The sequence below is a fragment of the Thunnus maccoyii genome, chromosome 13, assembly GCF_910596095.1.
Source record: "Thunnus maccoyii chromosome 13, fThuMac1.1, whole genome shotgun sequence".
NCBI classification, from domain to species: Eukaryota; Metazoa; Chordata; class Actinopteri; order Scombriformes; family Scombridae; genus Thunnus; species Thunnus maccoyii.
Window position 1 is genome coordinate 11,951,049 of NC_056545.1, and position 19,124 is coordinate 11,970,172.

General features: G+C 41.8%; 1 protein-coding gene across 2 annotated transcripts in view; it reads right to left on the reverse strand.

Annotated features, from left to right (window-relative positions):
- The window catches only part of fnip1 (folliculin interacting protein 1), a 40,650-nt gene that overhangs the window by 9,985 nt on the left and 11,541 nt on the right, over positions 1-19,124 (reverse strand). Inside the window, exons 2-11 of one of the 2 annotated variants that reach the window (XM_042431616.1) lie at positions 16,023-16,152; positions 11,733-11,870; positions 11,526-11,626; positions 11,161-11,235; positions 10,726-10,817; positions 9,581-9,664; positions 6,651-6,722; positions 4,749-4,884; positions 3,657-3,858; positions 3,017-3,102 (exon numbers count right to left, since the gene is read on the reverse strand). In XM_042431616.1, coding sequence (XP_042287550.1) covers positions 3,017-3,102; positions 3,657-3,858; positions 4,749-4,884; positions 6,651-6,722; positions 9,581-9,664; positions 10,726-10,817; positions 11,161-11,235; positions 11,526-11,626; positions 11,733-11,870; positions 16,023-16,152 — 1,116 coding nt within the window. The remainder of the gene's footprint in view (positions 1-3,016; positions 3,103-3,656; positions 3,859-4,748; positions 4,885-6,650; positions 6,723-9,580; positions 9,665-10,725; positions 10,818-11,160; positions 11,236-11,525; positions 11,627-11,732; positions 11,871-16,022; positions 16,153-19,124) is intronic. The other variant, XM_042431617.1, reaches the window with a different exon arrangement.

Sequence of the window (19,124 nt, forward strand, 5' to 3'; positions counted from 1 at the left end):
ATTCCTTGCAAACATATAAACTGAATCTACAATGCCATCTTCAGCAAACACAGCTAATACAAAAGTAAAGTGGAATAAACTGTTTCCTGTTGCCTTACTCAGCTGCTATCACCCCAGGTGATCTGTCACAAGACTTTGCAGGTCCTACTGATAATGAATTAAAAAAACTCTGTGCTGTTTCCCGGGCTTTATTTAGTCTTACTGGAAACTACAGGAGATTTCAGGTCATAAACAAGGTTAATTCTGCAGTAAACTCTCAACCTCTTTGAACTATAAAGGAGTGAAAGGGGAGATGCCAACAGGATTAATGCTGAGGAAACACAGGTGGAGAAAGTGACCTTCATAACAACTCCATAATTTTAGTGATCAACCACTTTTTAATTGATGAAAAACAGTATTTGCAACCTTTTATTAAAGTATCAAATGGGTATGTTGCAGTTGGTGCAAGCAGTTATTTTTTCACTAAGCTGTTTAGTGTTGTAATCCTAAACCTGCCCTCTCAAGATTAATATCAACGGTGTGACAGTTAGGAGGAGTTTGTCATGGACATGTTTAAGGATGCCTGTTCACAGAAAGTTATGCGATTGACTGTCTTCCAAAAACAATTACACAACAAAATGTGGTTTATGTCTTAGACAATAAATAATCATTTTGATTAAAATTTTAAATTTAAATGTTGGCCGGTGTTTAAAAAACTGGCATTGCCTTGTTTTCTCTGTTCAAGAACTGATCCATTCAACAGGAACGAGCCTTTTCAAGAGCAACAGTGCAGTAATCTGAGCTTGACTGACAAGAATTAATTAATCACATTATCAAGAAACAGTACAGAGTGGCCACAGCAGCGTACAGCAGGGTAAACCAGAATGGACTTGATGTCACTTGTAACTCAACACATGCAAAACATATCTCCGACTCCCTTTACATCTCGTTGTCAGCAGAGCAGCCGAGATGATCCATCATTTGGGCTGCAGCATCAAATGACCTAATAATGCTTTATTCATTCCTGTGTTATAAACGGGTTGACTTATCCGTGGCCTTTTTAAGCCCCACTTGACCCCGCTGTGTCTGGTGTGCACTCATCTATGGAAAACCCCCAGCGGGCAGAGGTCTGAGAGGCCCGAGCCAGCGCTAGATGAGTAGGAGATCTAGTCTCGGCTTCACTGCAGCAGCTGTTCAGGTGAACTTTAAAGAGCGTGGCTGTGATGCGAAATAAACTGTGTCAGGCTGATGTGACAGATTTAAATTACCTCACTATGGAGGGCACAAATTCAAACATTTCTGACATCATCAATGACTTTTGGCTTCACTTTGTGCTGCGCTTTCATGAGAATTTAAAGAGCCTCGCACATATTGCTTCATTATGGCTGCACAGTTATGGTCAATTAAATTTTCTGGTTCATATCACTATTATTTTGGCTTTTAAAGAGAGGGGGCATTTTATTTGTATAAAATTATCAATGTTGATATCTATAAGTATTTCTGATTTATCACTGTTAGTCAGATGTTGCATGGGCATGAATGCTGCATTAACAACTTTGAAGCACTTATCAGGCTTTAGAGGGCAACATTTTCTGTTGGCTTGCCATTTGGTGCATCTATTATCTGAGGTGCTTCAGAGAGGGATAAGTGCACTAATATTTTTATGTACTGTACATGTGTAAAAGTTGAAATTAGACTCGTAACCCTTGTGTTTAGCTTTTCTCAGTAGTCCTGCTTGTATTCTAACTGCAAACCCTAACATAAACCCAATATAGGCTGGTGTGACTTTCATGTACACATGCCTTTGCTAAGTGCGCAGCTTATCTTTGCCAGCATGCGTGGCTACGTGTGCGTGCCCGCCCTCCAACTACGTCAAAGCAGAATCATCGTCAAGGAAAGGAAATTCTTCTAGTTTGTTTCTGTAATGTTCCATGAAGTCAAAACCTCTTAATGGCAAAGGTGGCTACATTTATATTTAGCTGCTGTCTGAAGGTGAGATTTTACAGATATTTTGTTTGTCCCAGGAAATAGTGTTCCTTCTGCTGGCACTTGGATAGTATTTACTATTCTGGTGCTCGTGGCCAGTGTATGGAGGTAGATAGGGTTGCCACTCAGGAGGCTTGGGTTGCTGTGGCCAGCTGCCAACAGGCATATGACTGCAGCAGTGAGGGGACCTCAGACAGGGAACTGCCTGCCAGTGTGTGTGTGGCAAGTGAAAGTAATGGTGGAGACAGGCATGCATGTGTGCACACAAAATATGTTTGTGTGTTTTATGAGCACCGAACATTCATACAGTACTGACAAGCATGTCTCACCCATGCACACATGCACACAGACAGGAAACAGTGTCTCTAAAAAGCCTTAATAAAGCATCATCTTAATAAAGCATTATACATGATAGCTGTGCTGCAGAGATGAGATGTAACTAGTAGCTTCTAACACTGTTACATATGCTTCCCCAAACACAACCAAAGCCCTAAAGCAATAACTTCCAGCATGCACCGCAGCTATCATGCAACATTTAGGGTTTGCTCAAGACAGGTAGGAAACAGTGTGTTCCTCCTTTTTTTTACTCTTTATATTTCAACATTTCAACTTCTTACTTGGCTTGGTATGCTTGTAATTAATCATTTTTAATGAGTTAAAAAATGAACATATGAAGAAGAGCACAGACTGTTTAGCATTATGTTATTTTCACACATGAACCACAGTGAATATTCACTAATTATTGATTGTTGTGACACCTCAGCACCGCATGAATAACTGGTATGTGATCACCTCACATCTGTTACCTTCAGATCCCGCAAATTCACCTTTTTACACAGAGACACTACACTAAGTAAGACACTGTGTGATGCCCTCCCTATTAAAGGCAAAGAGTCTACCATGTTGTGAGGTGTTTCAACAAAAACATCAGAGTTTATGTCATGTTTGCAAGTTTGGTGAGAGAAATTACATGAAAAAAACAAAACAAAAAAACATCTTTTTATGATGTTTTTTCTGTGTCATAGTGAATAAACGTGAGTTGTTGCCCTACCTGAAGTCATTGAGGCTGTCCACCATTCTGCTGTAAGCCAAGGCCCTCTGGCTGGCATCAGCTGACCGACGACTCATCTTCATGGCCTTGGGAATGACACAACACACATGCACTTTTAGATATTTGGCACTGAAGCTGAAGAACAAAGTTGGGAAAGGTGGAGCAAGGAATGTGAGGGAGACAAGGGCGGGGGGGGGGGGCGGCGGCGGATGGAGGGTAAAATTGGAAGTATCCCAGGGCTCTGACGTTGACACCAGTAAACAGATACACAAAGTATGACCATTGACCGGTCAATCTGACAGCAATTCTGTTCATTACAACAGCAAAGGGTGTAAGGTTTGACTTTGGGTTCTATTCATATTTCACTGCTAAATAGATTTCACTGACAGGCTTAGCTTTACAATGTCAATCAGGGGAGTGATCAAGAACACAAATGTGAGTGATCTCTCATTGAAAAACGTAGAAAAACAGAGAAATAAACCTCTAACACATCAAAATATTGATCTTTGGAGTGCATAAATACTCATGTCAACATCATTTAAAGAAACACAAAAAGGGAAATCAAGAAAAAGTTCCACTCTTGTCAAATATACTGTAACTTGTAGTTGGTCTGAAATCACAGTCATACACATTAATTCACCTGTTCGATGGCGCTCTTGAGTTTGTTCATGTGGCTTTCAAAAAGAGGGAAGTGGGAGAAAAAGAAATCTTGGAAGCGGTTGTTCTCCTCAGGGTTGGGGGAGAGCATGAAGATGACCCCGATGGCGATCTTCTTCTTCCGAGCCACGCCCAGGCTTGGTCCCCCGCTTTCGTCAGACATGTTGAAGCTCTCCTCCACCGACCTGATCAGGACAGGGTAGGACAGTATGGGTTTACTACAGGCCACAGATTAATGCCCTCTAATGGCTGGAATATGTGTGCAACTGCTCAAACTTCTAAATGTTTACTTGACATGTAAATCTATGGAGATCAAAGTCTGATCTTACTATATATATTACCTTACATGTTAAAACAACTAGTTAGAAAACTGTTTATGGCCTCCTATGCTTTCCTGTGCTTTAGCAGCAGGTAAATATTTTTAACTACTGCTTGGATATAACCAGTAAATATTCTCCATACCACCAATATTTTTTAACTGTTTGAAATATATAAAAAGAGAATTTTAATCCTAGTATCTTTTACTGTTGCAGCTGGTAAACAAATGTTTTGGTGCTGCCCAACTGGAGCGCCAGGAAGATTAGAGCACTCAGAGGCTGACAGCTGCATTTACAGTGACAGGCCAACACAGCATCCTGTCTAGTCACAGTACTGAGTGTGTGTTTGTGAGTGCAGTTATTAGTGCATAGCAGCAGTGTGTGTCATTTTCCCAGCTGCCTGCTGGATTCTGAGGAAGTCCTAGCAGGATAAACTTTACAAAAGCCTGACAGAGGCCCTGAACAGGGAAGAAAGATGGAGGAGGGTTAGCTAATGGGAGAGACTGTGTGTGTTGTGCAGAAAAGACCACAGATCTGTAACACTTGTCGCTCTCTCCTAAGCGTCACTTTTCCTTCTCTGAGTGTGTTTGCTCGTTTGAGTGTCAATCAAAGAAAGACTCATCTCTCTATAGTTGTTCTTCACTGCATTTACAGACAATATGTGCCATTTCCATTATTTTAATACACACTAATTTGTGCAAAATGTGTTTTGACATGTAACTTGCACAGGTTTGCATGAATGTATGTATGTGTCTCACCATCGAGGGAAGACGCCGTTCTCCAGGCTGGTGGTTTGGCTCCGGAGCCATCGCCGCTGGTAGCTAGATGCACAGCTGCTGTTCAAGGAGGAGCCCGGAGATGGGAAGGGAGTGATCAACAGGCTGCTCAGAGAAGCTGAAGGGAGAGACAAGGGGGGGGGGGGGGGGGGGGGTGGAGGGAAGGATTGGAGGTGGATAGAAGATGGAGAGGAGAGGAAAGGAGAGGAGAGGAGATATACAGAGTTTAAGAGAGCATATAAGAGAAATGAAGAGAGCAGAAATGAGTAGAAGGAGAACAGAAGGGAGTAGGGGACAGACGGAGGGAATGGTGGATGACAGAAGAGAAAAGGGACAAGAGTGAGTCAGACAAGTGTGTGGGGTTACTCATTCTGAGCAACACATCAAACAAACACACACAGACACATACACACACACACAGACTTAGACAGAAATCTGGAGGACAATAACTGTTCATAGTGAGACAAAGAAAAGAGGTTGAAAAAGGGCAAACAAGTACAGGACACAAAACACAAAGATACACAAAAACACAAACATCTACACACACACACACATACACACAGCCTTCTGTCCTCTTTCCCCCACATATAGTCCCTAATTACTGGAGCTAGCTTTCATATGAGATCTAATATCAGCTTGCCTGCTAACAGTCACATGCTGCTGCTGTTGTTGGACAACCTGGCTTTACACTAGGCTGGCACGATAATGACCACCTACACACACACTGAATACAAGCCCTGATCACGGGGTTATTTACAGCCCAGGCAACGGGCACTGATCAATGGTCACATGAACCATTTATACTCTGTGTGATCTTGTGTGTGTGAAGAGATAAAGACAGATAAGTTTAGGAGATGAGTGAATGAGTGTATGTCTGAAGTAAAAAGAGAATATTATGCTAGGGTTGGATGAAGACGCGGCAATAGAGATATAGTAAAAGGAGAGAGAGGTGGACGGGAAGAGATTGCGTGTTACAGAGGGACATGTGTGTATTTGTGTGTGTGTGTGTGTGTGTCAGTTACCGCAGTGGGGAGGTGGAGATGAGAGGATGAGGCTTGAATTAGAAGCTCATTTACTAGTAGCAGGTTTTGAGAGCTGCTATATTTAATCCTCTGCATGTGACCCGGGTTTGAGCAGAAAGCACAATTCCCCTCGTACCAGTCATGCCAGTGGGACATGGTGGTGTTTGTAGAGGGGGGGAGGGTAGGGGGCAGCGTAGGGGAGACAGGGGTCAGTTTCCATTGCACAACGTTTTCCGGACCCCGGAGGCCCTTTAAACACCTCCACACTCTCTTCCATCCCTACATGATAATCTGTCTCTCTAGTTTTACGTCAAAATACTTCAAACTTTTCAGAACTGAAAGATGAGCAGTGGAGGGAGGATTGATTTCCCTTACCCTGCATCTCTCAGCTTTCCCAGGTTTTATTTCCATCCACATGCACCTACGGGTCATTTTTAATGAATGGAAAACTGTGTGCATGTGTGCCTGCATGCCACATTAGTGAATATGCAGCTTAAGTCGGTTAACTGGACCTGTGCTTGTATAACTGTTCATGCTCTCGACCTCAACAGTGAAGTTAAAGCAGGTCGACCACTTCCACCCGGGAAGTGATTGAAAAATAAACTTGTTAGTTGCATCACTCATCTTTTGGGGAACAAAAAAGAAAAAGCCAGAAATCAAAAACATTTACAGGAACCTATGGTGGTTTGAGGTAACAAGAAGATGACAGAAAACTGTGTGTAACAGGCCAATAATTTCTTGACATAGACTTGATCTTCTCTGTTTCTTGTCCTCTTTGGTCTTGACGAGAATAAATGTAAACCCAATTCAAAGCTCAGCTGTAGGTCAATCCAGGCTTTGGCTTCTAGTCTCATTAACCTACCTGACCTGGCGATGCCGCTGTCCCTCTCGTCGTACAACCCTCGGCCAGGCATGTCCATGGGATGACTGTGGCCTAGAGGAAGAGAGGAGGACAACAGAGAGGTGGGGGGGGTGAAAGTGAAGAGTTGGGTTAAGGGTAAAGGGAAGAGGTTTAGAGAGAGGGCAGATGGGTGACAAAGACAGAGAAGAGAGAAGGAAGAAAATAAAGGGAAAAGAAAAGAGCGGGGATGAGAGGGATGACAAAACAAGAGACAAAAAAAAAACCTGTGAGAAAAAGACCAATATGATTAACATAATGGAGCACTAGGCATGCTGAGGATCACCCCAAAGCCAGAGCCTTATAGTGCTCTTATCGTCCACAGACAAATACAGAGGTTAATGCTTCTCCTTTTGTTCTCTGCTGTATCCCTCACATTCTCAGCATCTACGCCTGGTAGAGCTGTAGCACGATAATCTCAATTAGTCCCAAAAGGACTGCATTTTGTTCTTTTTACTAGACACAAGTGGGTATTTCAAATCAGGAGTTTTTCTTGTTACTGCATCACCTCGTGTAATGGGTCCCAAAGTACATACGGTAAAGATGAGGTTGAAAATGTTTGAAATGGCTGTTTAATGTAGCAGAAAAGTTAAGCAGAAACTACAACTTCTACATGTGAGGTCACTACATGGGGCAAATTTTTTTGTTTCTAAAAGGGACCAAACACAAGCAAATGCTGGACTGATTTCTACTGTTAAATAGATGTTACTGACTGATACTCATGCTTTAAGTGTGCCTTCTGTTTTGTTACACCAAAAATAGGAAGTCTTAAAGGCAAAAGCACTACTGTTGTAAAAGGCTCGTGCTTACTGACTCACTCTCTTTCACTATCTACAACAGCTGCTACACCTTTGATAGAACTTTTTATCACAGACACCATAATATGTGATGTCAGCAAGCCTGTTTGCTGGTTCTCAAATGTCCTACTCTTCAACACTTTGGAGGTAAAATGGGAGAAATGTCAATGTTGTACACAGCAAAGAGGTGAGAAAACCACAAATGCAAAATTTAAATGTGCAGTTGAAAGCAAAGTTCAGGCTGAGATGATTAACGAGCAAATCAACGTGAGGGTTTTTTTTTTGCAAGACATCTAAGTGTCTGTGTGTGACTGTGCGCTCCAGTGGCATATTGTGTCCATTCCAACATTGCATAACTGACAGAGCTACACGCCATGCCAACCTAAGGGTGCCCTAAACAGGATTGTGAGATGGCAGCATGGCGCAGGCAGAGGTTCTTTTTATAAAACTCACCACCGCTTCACTACAGAAAGGGCAGGGGTTTAACCACAATACAAGAGAGGAAGGGAGGAGTAACCACTGAATATTTCTGGCAAAGGAACACTCTGATCAGCATGATATAATGAATGATAGCATTATTCTATTGCTGCACTCAAAAGTTGCTCTTTTAAAGAGTCAGTTGGACATTGAAAGTGAAATACGCAAAATACATTTGCTTTAAAGACTTGGTGTAGATGTCTGATCTGTTCTTTCCAGTAAATGTGCTCAGTGGAAAATCAGTACCCAGATCAGAGTAAACAGAATCGGTACTTACTCTTCTCGATGGAAAACATAGAGCTGATCTAAGAGCTCATCGGGAGAGAATTCAGTCCGTTTCTTTACAGTGATGATTCATGGGCAAGGTTTAAAGTAATACTCCCTGTAGTAGCCATGCAGGGTCTTATATTACTGATATGAAAACAAATGATATTATCACACAGGTCCTAGGCTATAAAGAGCAGGCAGCGTGTGTCACTGTCACTGGCAGTGATGATTGGTAAATTCCACACTGTTGCCACCCATACTAGGCATTTTAAGAAGTGGGATTGTGATTGACATATTACTTGTTTACACACGCTGAGAAAAGTTCAGCATAATAAGCAGAATAGTAATTAACTATTCTTTCCTTCAGCAACTACTGCCAAGGTGCCCTTGAACAAGGCATTCCCCCCCCTAGCTGGTCCAGGGGAGCTGCTCAATGGCCCACAGCAGACTGTGTAACTGTATGGATGTTCTTGTATGAGTGCATGCATGCTCAGGTAATTTTGACTGAATCATTAAAGGTTTATAAGGAAGAAAAAGAAAGCTTAAAAAACAGGCAACTAAATAGCAGAAAATTGTCATAGTTGATGCTTAAAACGCACACAGAGCCTTAAATTATTGCCCATTGTATTACAGCCACTGTCAAAGATGACAAGTTAGTGAAAGTGTGTTAGTGAAGATCAATGAGGAGGAAAATGAACTGCAAAGTCTTTGAACTACAACCACCAACACCTGTGAGTACCCATGCACACCATTTCTGCATGCCTAATACACCTGCAAGCTCAGGTCAGATAATAATAACAGATATATTTTATGATTTCTTTGAGAAAAACTTTATTGGCGATGGGTGAGGTCATCTTATTTGACACTGCTATTCGCAAAATAAACGAAAGGAAAGTTTTTAAAAAGGCATACGTATTTCCTCTGAGATTTACTAGAAGGCAGCTTGTGTTGTTTAGGTTCACTAGCAATTTTAAGTGTCATGGAGTGGGATAGAGAACTGCATTTTCACTGTTATTTTATGCTGCTTCAATTTGAATACAAATATTCTCACCTGCCCAAATTAATTAAATCAAATTCATCAAACCCATTTTTGAAGAATATACCAAATGTATCTGGCGGGAAGCCCCTTAAAATAAATATCTCTACAGCTACTATCTGACCCGAGTTATTTGCAGACATGCTGTGATATTGCATGCTATCACTACTGCTACCACTTCTATTGCAAGAATCACCACACAGGCATGCAGCCGCAGAGAGTCGAGGCTGGTACGACCACTACTACCGCAACTACAACCTACTACACACATGCATGCAACTGGCACATGCCAGTCATGGCCAGTTTTAAGCGCCAACCTGAAAAGAAAGATGCGCTCTTGATAAGACGCAGAGGGCCCTGTTCAGAGAAGGCCCGTCGAGGGCTGCAGAGCTGAGAAAATCCTGCGCGGCACAAACAAAAACATGGAATAGAAAAGAGGGAGAAGGAGGGAAGAAAGACAAAAAAAAAAAACATGAACAATGGTTAGTGAATGAATAAGGAGGAAAGCTGGTAGCCTCCTAACGTCAGACCATCCGAAAGAAAACAACTTTGTTACAGGAGCTTTTTAGTCTGGAATGGAGTAATGACCATTATCTGTAGGTCAGTCAGTCAGTCAGACAGACAGACAGACACACAAGAAGGCTGGTATCACTCACAGAAAACCCAGCTAATCAAACAAATCAATTATGACAGGCTTTATATCTCTGATATGTACAACTAGATGTTTATTGTTTTTTCTGTGAGGATGACAGAGAAAATGCACAAAAGGATAGAATTTGCCAACAGTTCTCTCTTTTATTCTCTCTATTAGGAGAATTTCATACTTTTACATTTATGTTAATCTTGATTCACCACCAGTAACAACCACAGTCATCATGAGGTTCAGGGAAGCACCAGATGAGTCACAGCAGAGATATACTGCTACAAGTGTTTGATTAGATAACAGTTAATTCTGCTAGTTTGCCAAGAAAACTTGTGCTTGCAAGACCAGTTTTAAAGTTTTCCAACTGTTCACCATCTCAGTGTAGGGGAGCAGTGAGGGAGAGCTGTTGGCAGAGTCTATCCAGCCTGGTTTGTATTCAAACAGGAATGGTAAAAGGGTCAGAAAGAGAGAAACAAAATCTGTTGCAACCTTGCAGTCCTGCAGAGGCACTTCAACTATATAATAAGATGAAGAAAATGTGAACTTCAATATTTAATCATATACATATCTATAGCTCGTATTCACAATTTTAAGCAGCCAATGTCCCTCCATTAAGTTTTTCAGAGATAAGCAGTGTCATTTACTGAACAACATAAATAAATCAATCATCATCCTTACAAAATGATATTTGTCATAATCAGATGTGCATCATACTTAATATGTAGCCAAACGTGCTCTATATATCCTTTAAGACACTACAGTGAGTCTATAATTTGTAGCTAAAGAAGGTATGGTGTGGCACTGGGTTGCTGTGGTTACCTATGTTCCCGAGCAGACTGTTGGGCCCAGTGTTTTGATCAGGCCTTAAGGTGTTGCTGTCCTGTCCAATGAACTCCAGGCTGTCCTGTAACCTGTGCGACATAAGACACAAAACCAAGAGTAACTCATAAGATTTTTGGGGGTGATTTATGGTATGTACCAACCACATGATTATACTGTATGCAAATTTGAAAAAATAAAAAAATGATTGACAAAAAAAAGTGATTAACTCAATGAAGAGGGACAGAAAGACAGACAGAGAGACAGTATCCTTAGTTGACATTAATACAGTATGTACCATATCTGGGACAGATGGAGAGGGGGAGAGAAAAAGATGAGATAATATCTGCATGTGCTGCCTTGAGGAAGAAGTTGCCATAGGAAACAGACCGTGTGTTTGTGTGTGTGTGTGTTGATGGGTGAATGTGTGCTTACGTGTTGAGGCTGCCGTACACACTGCCCCCTGTCCTGGCGGTGAAAACCTTACTCAGCATCAGCTGAGGTGGCGATCTGATATGATGATAAAGCAGGGACAAAGATCATCAGCATGTACTCTCAGTTCATGTGCTTGTGTGTCTTTCACATCCTACTTCATTTGTCTCTTCCTCATCAATTCACAACTTCTCCTTTCCTTTCTTGTTCCTCTGGTCTCCTTCCCTTCTACTTAAATTTACTGTACTTTCATTGTTTTCAGTAATGAAAATCTAACTACCACCGAATCCTGGGATTCATCACATTTTAACTAATAAAAAAATCACTATCTGATGTGATCTGATGTGATGCACCCCTATTCTTCTTACCTGATCTGGTGGATTTTTAATGTGGAACCTTTGTAGCTCATGGCTACGGAGCCAAACATCATTTCCCCCAGCATCACCACATCGGATGAACACCTCGAACCCTGGCGAGGAGAGAAGAAGAGACGCTTTGAACGTGTGGGTATGCATGTGCGTGATCGCCGAGAGGTAAATAAATTTTGCATGGATGTCTCAGTCTATGTGTGTTACCTGGAAGCGGAGGCCCTGCTCCTTGGTTTCCTTGGTTTCGGAGGTGCAGGAGGAGGAGCTGTCCAAGGAACTGCTGCTGCCTCCTGTAGGACGGAGCTGGCAGCATTTCCCAAACATCTTCCCCTGGCCCTCAGTGCTCTGTGGAGTCAAAACATAAAATATAGTAGAACTGAGTCAGGCCAAATTCCATGAACACAAGCTCGCAGGCTACATTTTACTCTGTGCGAGGTTCAACTTACATCAAAAATTATATTAAACTCAATTCACTTAAAGAACCAATCCTCTTTTTTAACCATATGGAAAATGAGCTTATACAGTAGATGTAAACAATCTTTAGCAGCTTCTGGAAACATAGAAAGCTGATGGAGTTTGAAGCACATCAGCCACTTCCACTGTTTCATTAGCCAAGTAGAGCTGTTTTATTTTCATTTCAAATATAAAGAAGCCAAAAGAAATTCTGCTCTTGACTAGGAACATTCAGCAGCCACAGCAAAACTTTTTACAGTTGTTTTTGGTTGGTATTAAACTTGTAAAAGCAGCTGGAAACCTTAGCTATTTGAGCACAGGAACATAAAATCAGCGAGAGTGATGCAGAAGTTCATGTGTTTATATCTTAAAAAGGTTAGCGCCCATACACGCGGGAGCAGCCAATACACGTGGGAACAGATAACACCAAAGTCAAAAGGATTTCATGGCAGGGGGATTTCAGTTTTGAGGGCCTCGCCCTCTGCTAACATGAACATAATAAGAGCAACAGGCTGAGAGCACACTTCACCTATAAAAAAAAAGTCACATTTTCTATCTTATTTCACTCTGATGGCACGACATTTTAAACAGTCCAGAACATAAAAAGGTCATTGGTCCAGATCAAATAAACATCTTGATGGGAAAAAATAAATACATTTTTGTTGAGTTCAGGTCAAAAAAACACAGAAACCTAATCCAGAGGCACTTATGTAAACAGCAAACTAAAAGCAATGAGAGCTCAATCAGCCTGTGTCATGTGCCTTCTTAACTTGGCAGCCTATTCAAGAGGAATGCATTTGGGAGGGTGGGGAGGGGGAGGGGGAGGGTGTATGTGTGTGTGTGTGTACGTGTGTACGTGTGAGCGCTTTTTAGCCAGGCTCTGGTAATGGCTCACTTGAAACCACTGTTGCTGTCAATGTAACAGAGGACAGAAGGAAGAAAGGCTGAAAGGAAGAAGGCATATTGTTTTTCTTCATTCTGTTCTTTTAAAGTACATTTTTTTAAACACTGCAGACATGTATGCAACATGCTCTGTATATTCTCTATTCCCTATTATTAATATTAGGGATTTTGTAAAACACACACACACATACACATACTCATGCTAATGAAGCCACTCTGATTCTGAGCAAGCGTGTGTTTGTGTGTGTGTGTGTGTACATGGGTGTGTGTGTCCACTGCAGTGCAGTGTGAGGTATGTACACAGAGGCCAGCAGCATGTGACTGCCAGTCATATGACTCTTTCGGGAACTCGTGAGCGAGCAGCACTGCAATCATTCCCTCCCTCCCTCCCTCCCTCCCTCCTTCTCCCTCCACCACACCAACTTCATCCCTCTCTCTTTCCTGCCTGCTGCTTTCTTTCTCTCCCTTACTACATCTATTTCTTTCCTGGATCAGATTTGTCTCTTTCTCCTTCTCCCCTCCCTTTCTTCTTTTCTTCATTCTTAACTCTTTCTCACCCATGCATCTCTGTCTGTCTCCTGCTTGATCCTTTGATTCTCTCTGTGTTTTGCTTGTTCCTGCTGTTGATCTCGCCTTAAAATAAAATCCTCTGAGTTCACCAAAAAAAAAACAAACAAACAAAAACAACCCCAAAGCACACACACACATACAAAAAAGCCATCATGTGATAGAAGTCACACAGTAGCTGGCAACAATCCAGGTTGCACCAAAAATATTGACACCGGCCCAAGTAACACATTGCATTAACTCCCCACCCCTGACACACACACATGCATACTGCATAACTCTTCTTATTGTGTTTGTATATATGGCACCGGTCCAATCCAACTGTAGTGCTTCATTTAATCCTCACGTATGAGTTGAGAATGTTGAGAAAACAGGCAATCCTATTTCCAATGTCAGGGTGACATAAGTCAGCAGGAGGTGAGTATGTGTCTGTGTGTTTTTCTGCGTTGTGGACGTGATGATGAGCCAGACGGACAGACAGACAGACAGACAGACAAGAGAGAGTGAGGCATCACAGGAAGAGGGCAGGGAAAACCTGGTCAGTAGAAAAAGAAACTGGACAAAGAGGAAGCAAAAAAAATATATGCGAAACAGACAGGTGAGAATGAGGGGGAGGATGAGAGAGAGAGAGACAGACACCGAGTGCGGAGTGAGAAGCTGAAGAAACAGAGACAGTGAGAAAGGTAGAAGAGGTAGAGATCTAGAAAGAGCGGAAGACTTTAAAGGGTGAAAGAGAGATTAGAAATGGGTAGATTAGGAGAAAGAGTTAGAGGCAGACAGGAAAAGAGACACAGAGGTAGAGAGTGATCTAAGAAGGTTACAGAGAGACCAAGATAACCAGATTAATTTAGAGAAGCAAATGACAGCAATCAGGACATTAAAGAGAGACAGATTCAAAAGAGAAAGAAACACAGAGGGGGCAGAGAAGCAGCAGTGTTAGAAAAAGGTGGATACAGAACGAGGAGGAAAATTTAGAGCGAGTGAGACCAGACCGGAGAGAGAGAGAGAGAGACGAAGACAGGCGGAGAGAGAAAGACAGTCAGACAGCGAGTGACACGGCTGTCATGTGAGGATGAAAGAATGCTGCTTACACATGGGCTGTCAGCTGAGGCTATTATTATTGGAGATAAGAGCACCAGAACAAACCGGTCAGGGTCAGACAGGAACACACAGCAGCATTATGAAAATATTAGGCATGTTATTCAAAATGGAACTAAAAAAAAAAAAGGTGACTATGTGTCACAGGATGGGAGAGGCCATACACCTGAAGCTGCTAGTCAAAAGTCATAACTGAAATGTGTAATATCTTTTGTTGCACACACCCTGATAAACACTGATATGCTGTAGTAAAACTGTTTCAATCATTGTGTCTGACTGGTTAAGGGGTCAAAGCCTCATGCACTTAACTGACACGCACACACGTACGTACGCTACCTGTGTGACACACTGTCAGGTTTTTAAGGTTATATCTGCCTTCAGGGCGTCCTCACCCTGAGAAGTTCCTGAGAATTTGATCTCAAGACTTTTTGGAATCCATCGTGTCGAAAGGAGACCCAGGCTTTTGTTTAAAAAACGCAAAGGAAACAAAACTTAAGAAGCACTCGCACAACTAGTTTTTGTGACTAACCCAGTTACGCTGAAGAAGTTGAATACAATTTTTTTTAATGATCATAGCATCCATCTCAAATGGAACAAAAAATTCTGGACACGCCTCACTAAAGCAGTGAGGCGTCCCGCAGGTTAAAGGTGCCGCTTGTGTCCTCTGAACATCATGAAACAGTCACATGACTTATGTTGCATGTCACGCCTATGTGACTCTCTCTCTGATTGTGCCTATGTCCGTCTCTCCGCTCTTATCGTTGCTCATCTATTCTTGCGGTCTGTGAACTTTGAAGGTCAAAGTTTCTGCAGATTACAGAACGCCAAGCTTGAGACATTTAGATGCTACCCTTGATTCAATTGGACAAAAAAAGAAACAACTGTAATCTCGTAACTGTATTAGATACATTTAGAGCCGCAACAATAAGTCGATGAATCGATTAGTCAGCCAAAAGAAAATTAATCGGCAACTATTTTGATAATCGATTAATCGTTTCAGTCATTCTTCAAGCAAAAAGCCAAACATCTGACGGTTCCAGCTTCTCAGATGTGATGATTTGCTGTCTTTCCTTGTTACATTTGACGATAATTTGAAGATCTTAACCATTTTAGCCTCTAAGTCTGGCAAAACAAGCAAAGTGAAGACATTAGTGTTGCCTCGGAGAAACTGTGAACACCATTTTTTATCATTTCAAGGACAAAGCAATTAATTGATTAATTGAGAAAATAATCCGTAGATGAATCGATAATGAAAATAATCATGAAAATGTATTTAGCGGTGCAACTAACATCTTATTTTCTATTAAGGGAATCATTTAAGGAAGGTTTCAGACATTTGAAAAGATGGGTAGATAGGCTGCTGCATCAGTTCAATCCTGGAATTACAACAAGACCAGGAACTGTCTTTTTCTCCAGATGACAACACACACACACACACACACACACACACACACACAAAACAAACATGTGACTCACAGTGATGGGGGTTTCCTCTGCTCCCCTCTTTTTGGCATTGGAGTCGAAGAGGACATTTCGGCCACGCCTCTCACAGTCCTGGTACACTATCAACCTGATCTGACTGGGCTCCAACTGGGGTATCGGCCAGCTAGACGGAAGGTGGGAGAGAGAGAGGAAATATTGCAGTTAGTACATATATTGTAAACTGATAAGGCAGCAGACATTAGTAAGATGAAAATGACTGACTGGGGAAAGAAACTTCTCACATATTTTTTAGACATATTTCACACATTTCTCAGTGTGTTTCTTCCAGGGAGTTTGCACATTAGAGACAATGAGGTCATGCTCCAGTAACAAAACACTTCCAAAACAATCTGGTGCAGCATAGTGCTGAATGAAGCAGTTGGTCAACAACACAGCTTTATCCACAGCTAAAACCAAATCTGAGCACTAACATTTTCAATAACTGAGTATTGACATAATTCAATTCTTTCTCTAAACAACACGGAATAAAATTTTAACAATTTCAACAACTTTTACCTGTGACAAAGGCAAATTTGCTTAACTCTGATATTATTATTATGATAGTAACTGATTTTGTTATGAAGCATATTTAAACCACGGTGTAGTTCCCAAACTACCCAATTTCTGCACGGTATCTGCTAGTTATCTGTACAAGCAGACAACTGGGCTCTGAGCAGTAGAGAAAAAGGTAGAGATTATGTATTAGCAAGCTTGTAATAAACCACGTTTAACCTGTCATCTTTGCCAGTGGGCATGGCAGAGCCAACAGACTCCATGCCTCAGCTGCCATTCATCCATCTCATGCCTTAACCAGTGGGGAGCCACAAAGATATGCCACAAGACAACCTACTACCCACCCACCACTATAGATTTACAGTCTAGAACGCTGCCACTCACTCAGCTGATTTCATCCCAGACAGCCAAGAAGTTTAATCCAAAACCTTCTCTTTATAGTCACTATTAAGCACTTTGCTCAAGACAAACAACCTTCATCCACCGATATAACTGTAGAGTTAAGAGCCACTATATCAACCATTGTCCCTGCTGAGGCTTTTCTCAACTAAAGGAATTGATTAACAGCTGTATGAATTCTTAAACTAATCGATTTGTAGATTGAAATGGAAATATCTATCAAATTGTATTATTGTCTCTGAGTGTAATGCACTCATGTAGATACTCTGATTTTTAAAATAACAATCGACTAAATTCTTACCCAATCAAAACTCTATTAGTCCACAATAAAATCAAACAACTCAAGATGACTCAGACATTAGTACTGGTACATTTCTTCTGCCCAACAGTTAAATAACAGTTAAGCTGTTTTTAATGGTAGCCTCTGCTGCATGCCTGTTGCTAGGTAACCAGTGGTTTCATTCAGCTCATCTTAAAAAAAAATGCCGGTCATCTCAGGTAATATCGTGAAGGATGTTTTTGCATTTTCACACCTACATCCATAGAAAGATCTGGCTGCCCAGCCATCAGTGTGGGTATAGCAGGTCTTCACATGGCTCTGGCAGCCCCTTCTGCTTTTGGGGAAACTCAGCTCCCTGTTTGATTTAGTAGGGGCTAAAGATGACAGGGGCTTGGAGCGACAGATACATGGTAGAGGATTTCTTTCTGATCTGACGGATAGATGGGTCGGGCAGATGGACACAGAGCTGGACCTAAATATAGCCTTTTATTGGGGAGTAGGGAGCGTCCCTAAACACAGGTGTTTATAGTAAATGGGTTGGTGGGGAGGGGTGGAAAAGGAACAGTTAAGTCCACCTCACTTGCCAACAAATTGCACACACAAGCCCACATTCAAAAGCAGCATTTCAATTGTTGGTCAGTGAGCCTTGACAGGGCAGGGAATACCTGTGTGCTGGTGTGCTGTTCTTGGTGTGAGAAGAAGAGGGTCTATGTGTACATTCCCATGGATGTTGCTACTATTTACCAAACACTGGTGTCAAAGCATGACCAGCATTCTTCGAGGAGGAATGATTCAGTCTTGCGGGTGAGTGGGAGGGAGGGAGTCATGTGCTGCAGCCTTAGTGTTAAGTTGTCAAACCAAAGACATCTGTCAGATTGGGCCTTGAAAAACAGCTATATAAGAGTAACTTTTTGGGACTCATACAGGAAACATCGGTTGTACAATAACTTGCCTGACCATTTCTGCACGGAAACACCACCAGCATTCAATCTTGTAGCTCACTTGCCAGAAACACTGCCTGCCTATGGACCAAAACCACCATCTGAATTTAAATTAGACTTTGTGGGCATTCAATAGAAGAAGCCACGTTTCACTGCATACATGCTGCTGCACAGTTAATCTTGCAGGCAGTGCCAACACTTCCACAGTGGCCTCACATTAGAGGCCTACTGCTGCTATTACATTAAAACATGAAGCACATGACGGAAAGTGCAACTACTATCGACAAGTGGCTTTTGGCATCAAAAACCACGGAAGAGGTGTTGCCCTGAGGCCAAGCCAATGCTGAAACTACATGATAACAGCACTATCATAGTGTATGTAGGAGATTTAGCAGATAGACACATCTGTATCTCTCAGACACGTTTAGAATAATATTCATATTGTGTCACCTCCTATAGCTAGTATCACTGCTAGTATGCTCCAACTGTCCAGGAGGCTCCGACAGGTCCTTGTGGACCTAGCCCAAGGATTACTGACCTCTTAGGATTGTAACAAGTTCTCACAAATGAAGCAGAAAACATGCACCATTTGTTGACACTGAGGTTTATGATCCAGACCGGCGGAGTCCAGACATGCAGGTTCTTCCTGCATAGTTCAAAAGTATTCCAGTCACAGGTTGTTTGGAGTCGGGTTTTTTTTTTTTTACTCTATTCTCGGCATAACAAAGAGTCACTGCTGTCAGATTTTCCAATTGCCGTGTTGGTGATTTTAAAATTGGGCTGTGACATTTAAATTTGTACTTATTTTCTACTTGGGGTTTTACACTTCATTGTGACTATTGTGCCTGTGCCTAGGCAGTAGTCGGTTATTCAATGACACATCTTTGACCAGACTGGCTGTCATCTTATATCCCTTTTAGTCCAACGCAGTGACATGATGGCGATCAATTTAATCACTCAACA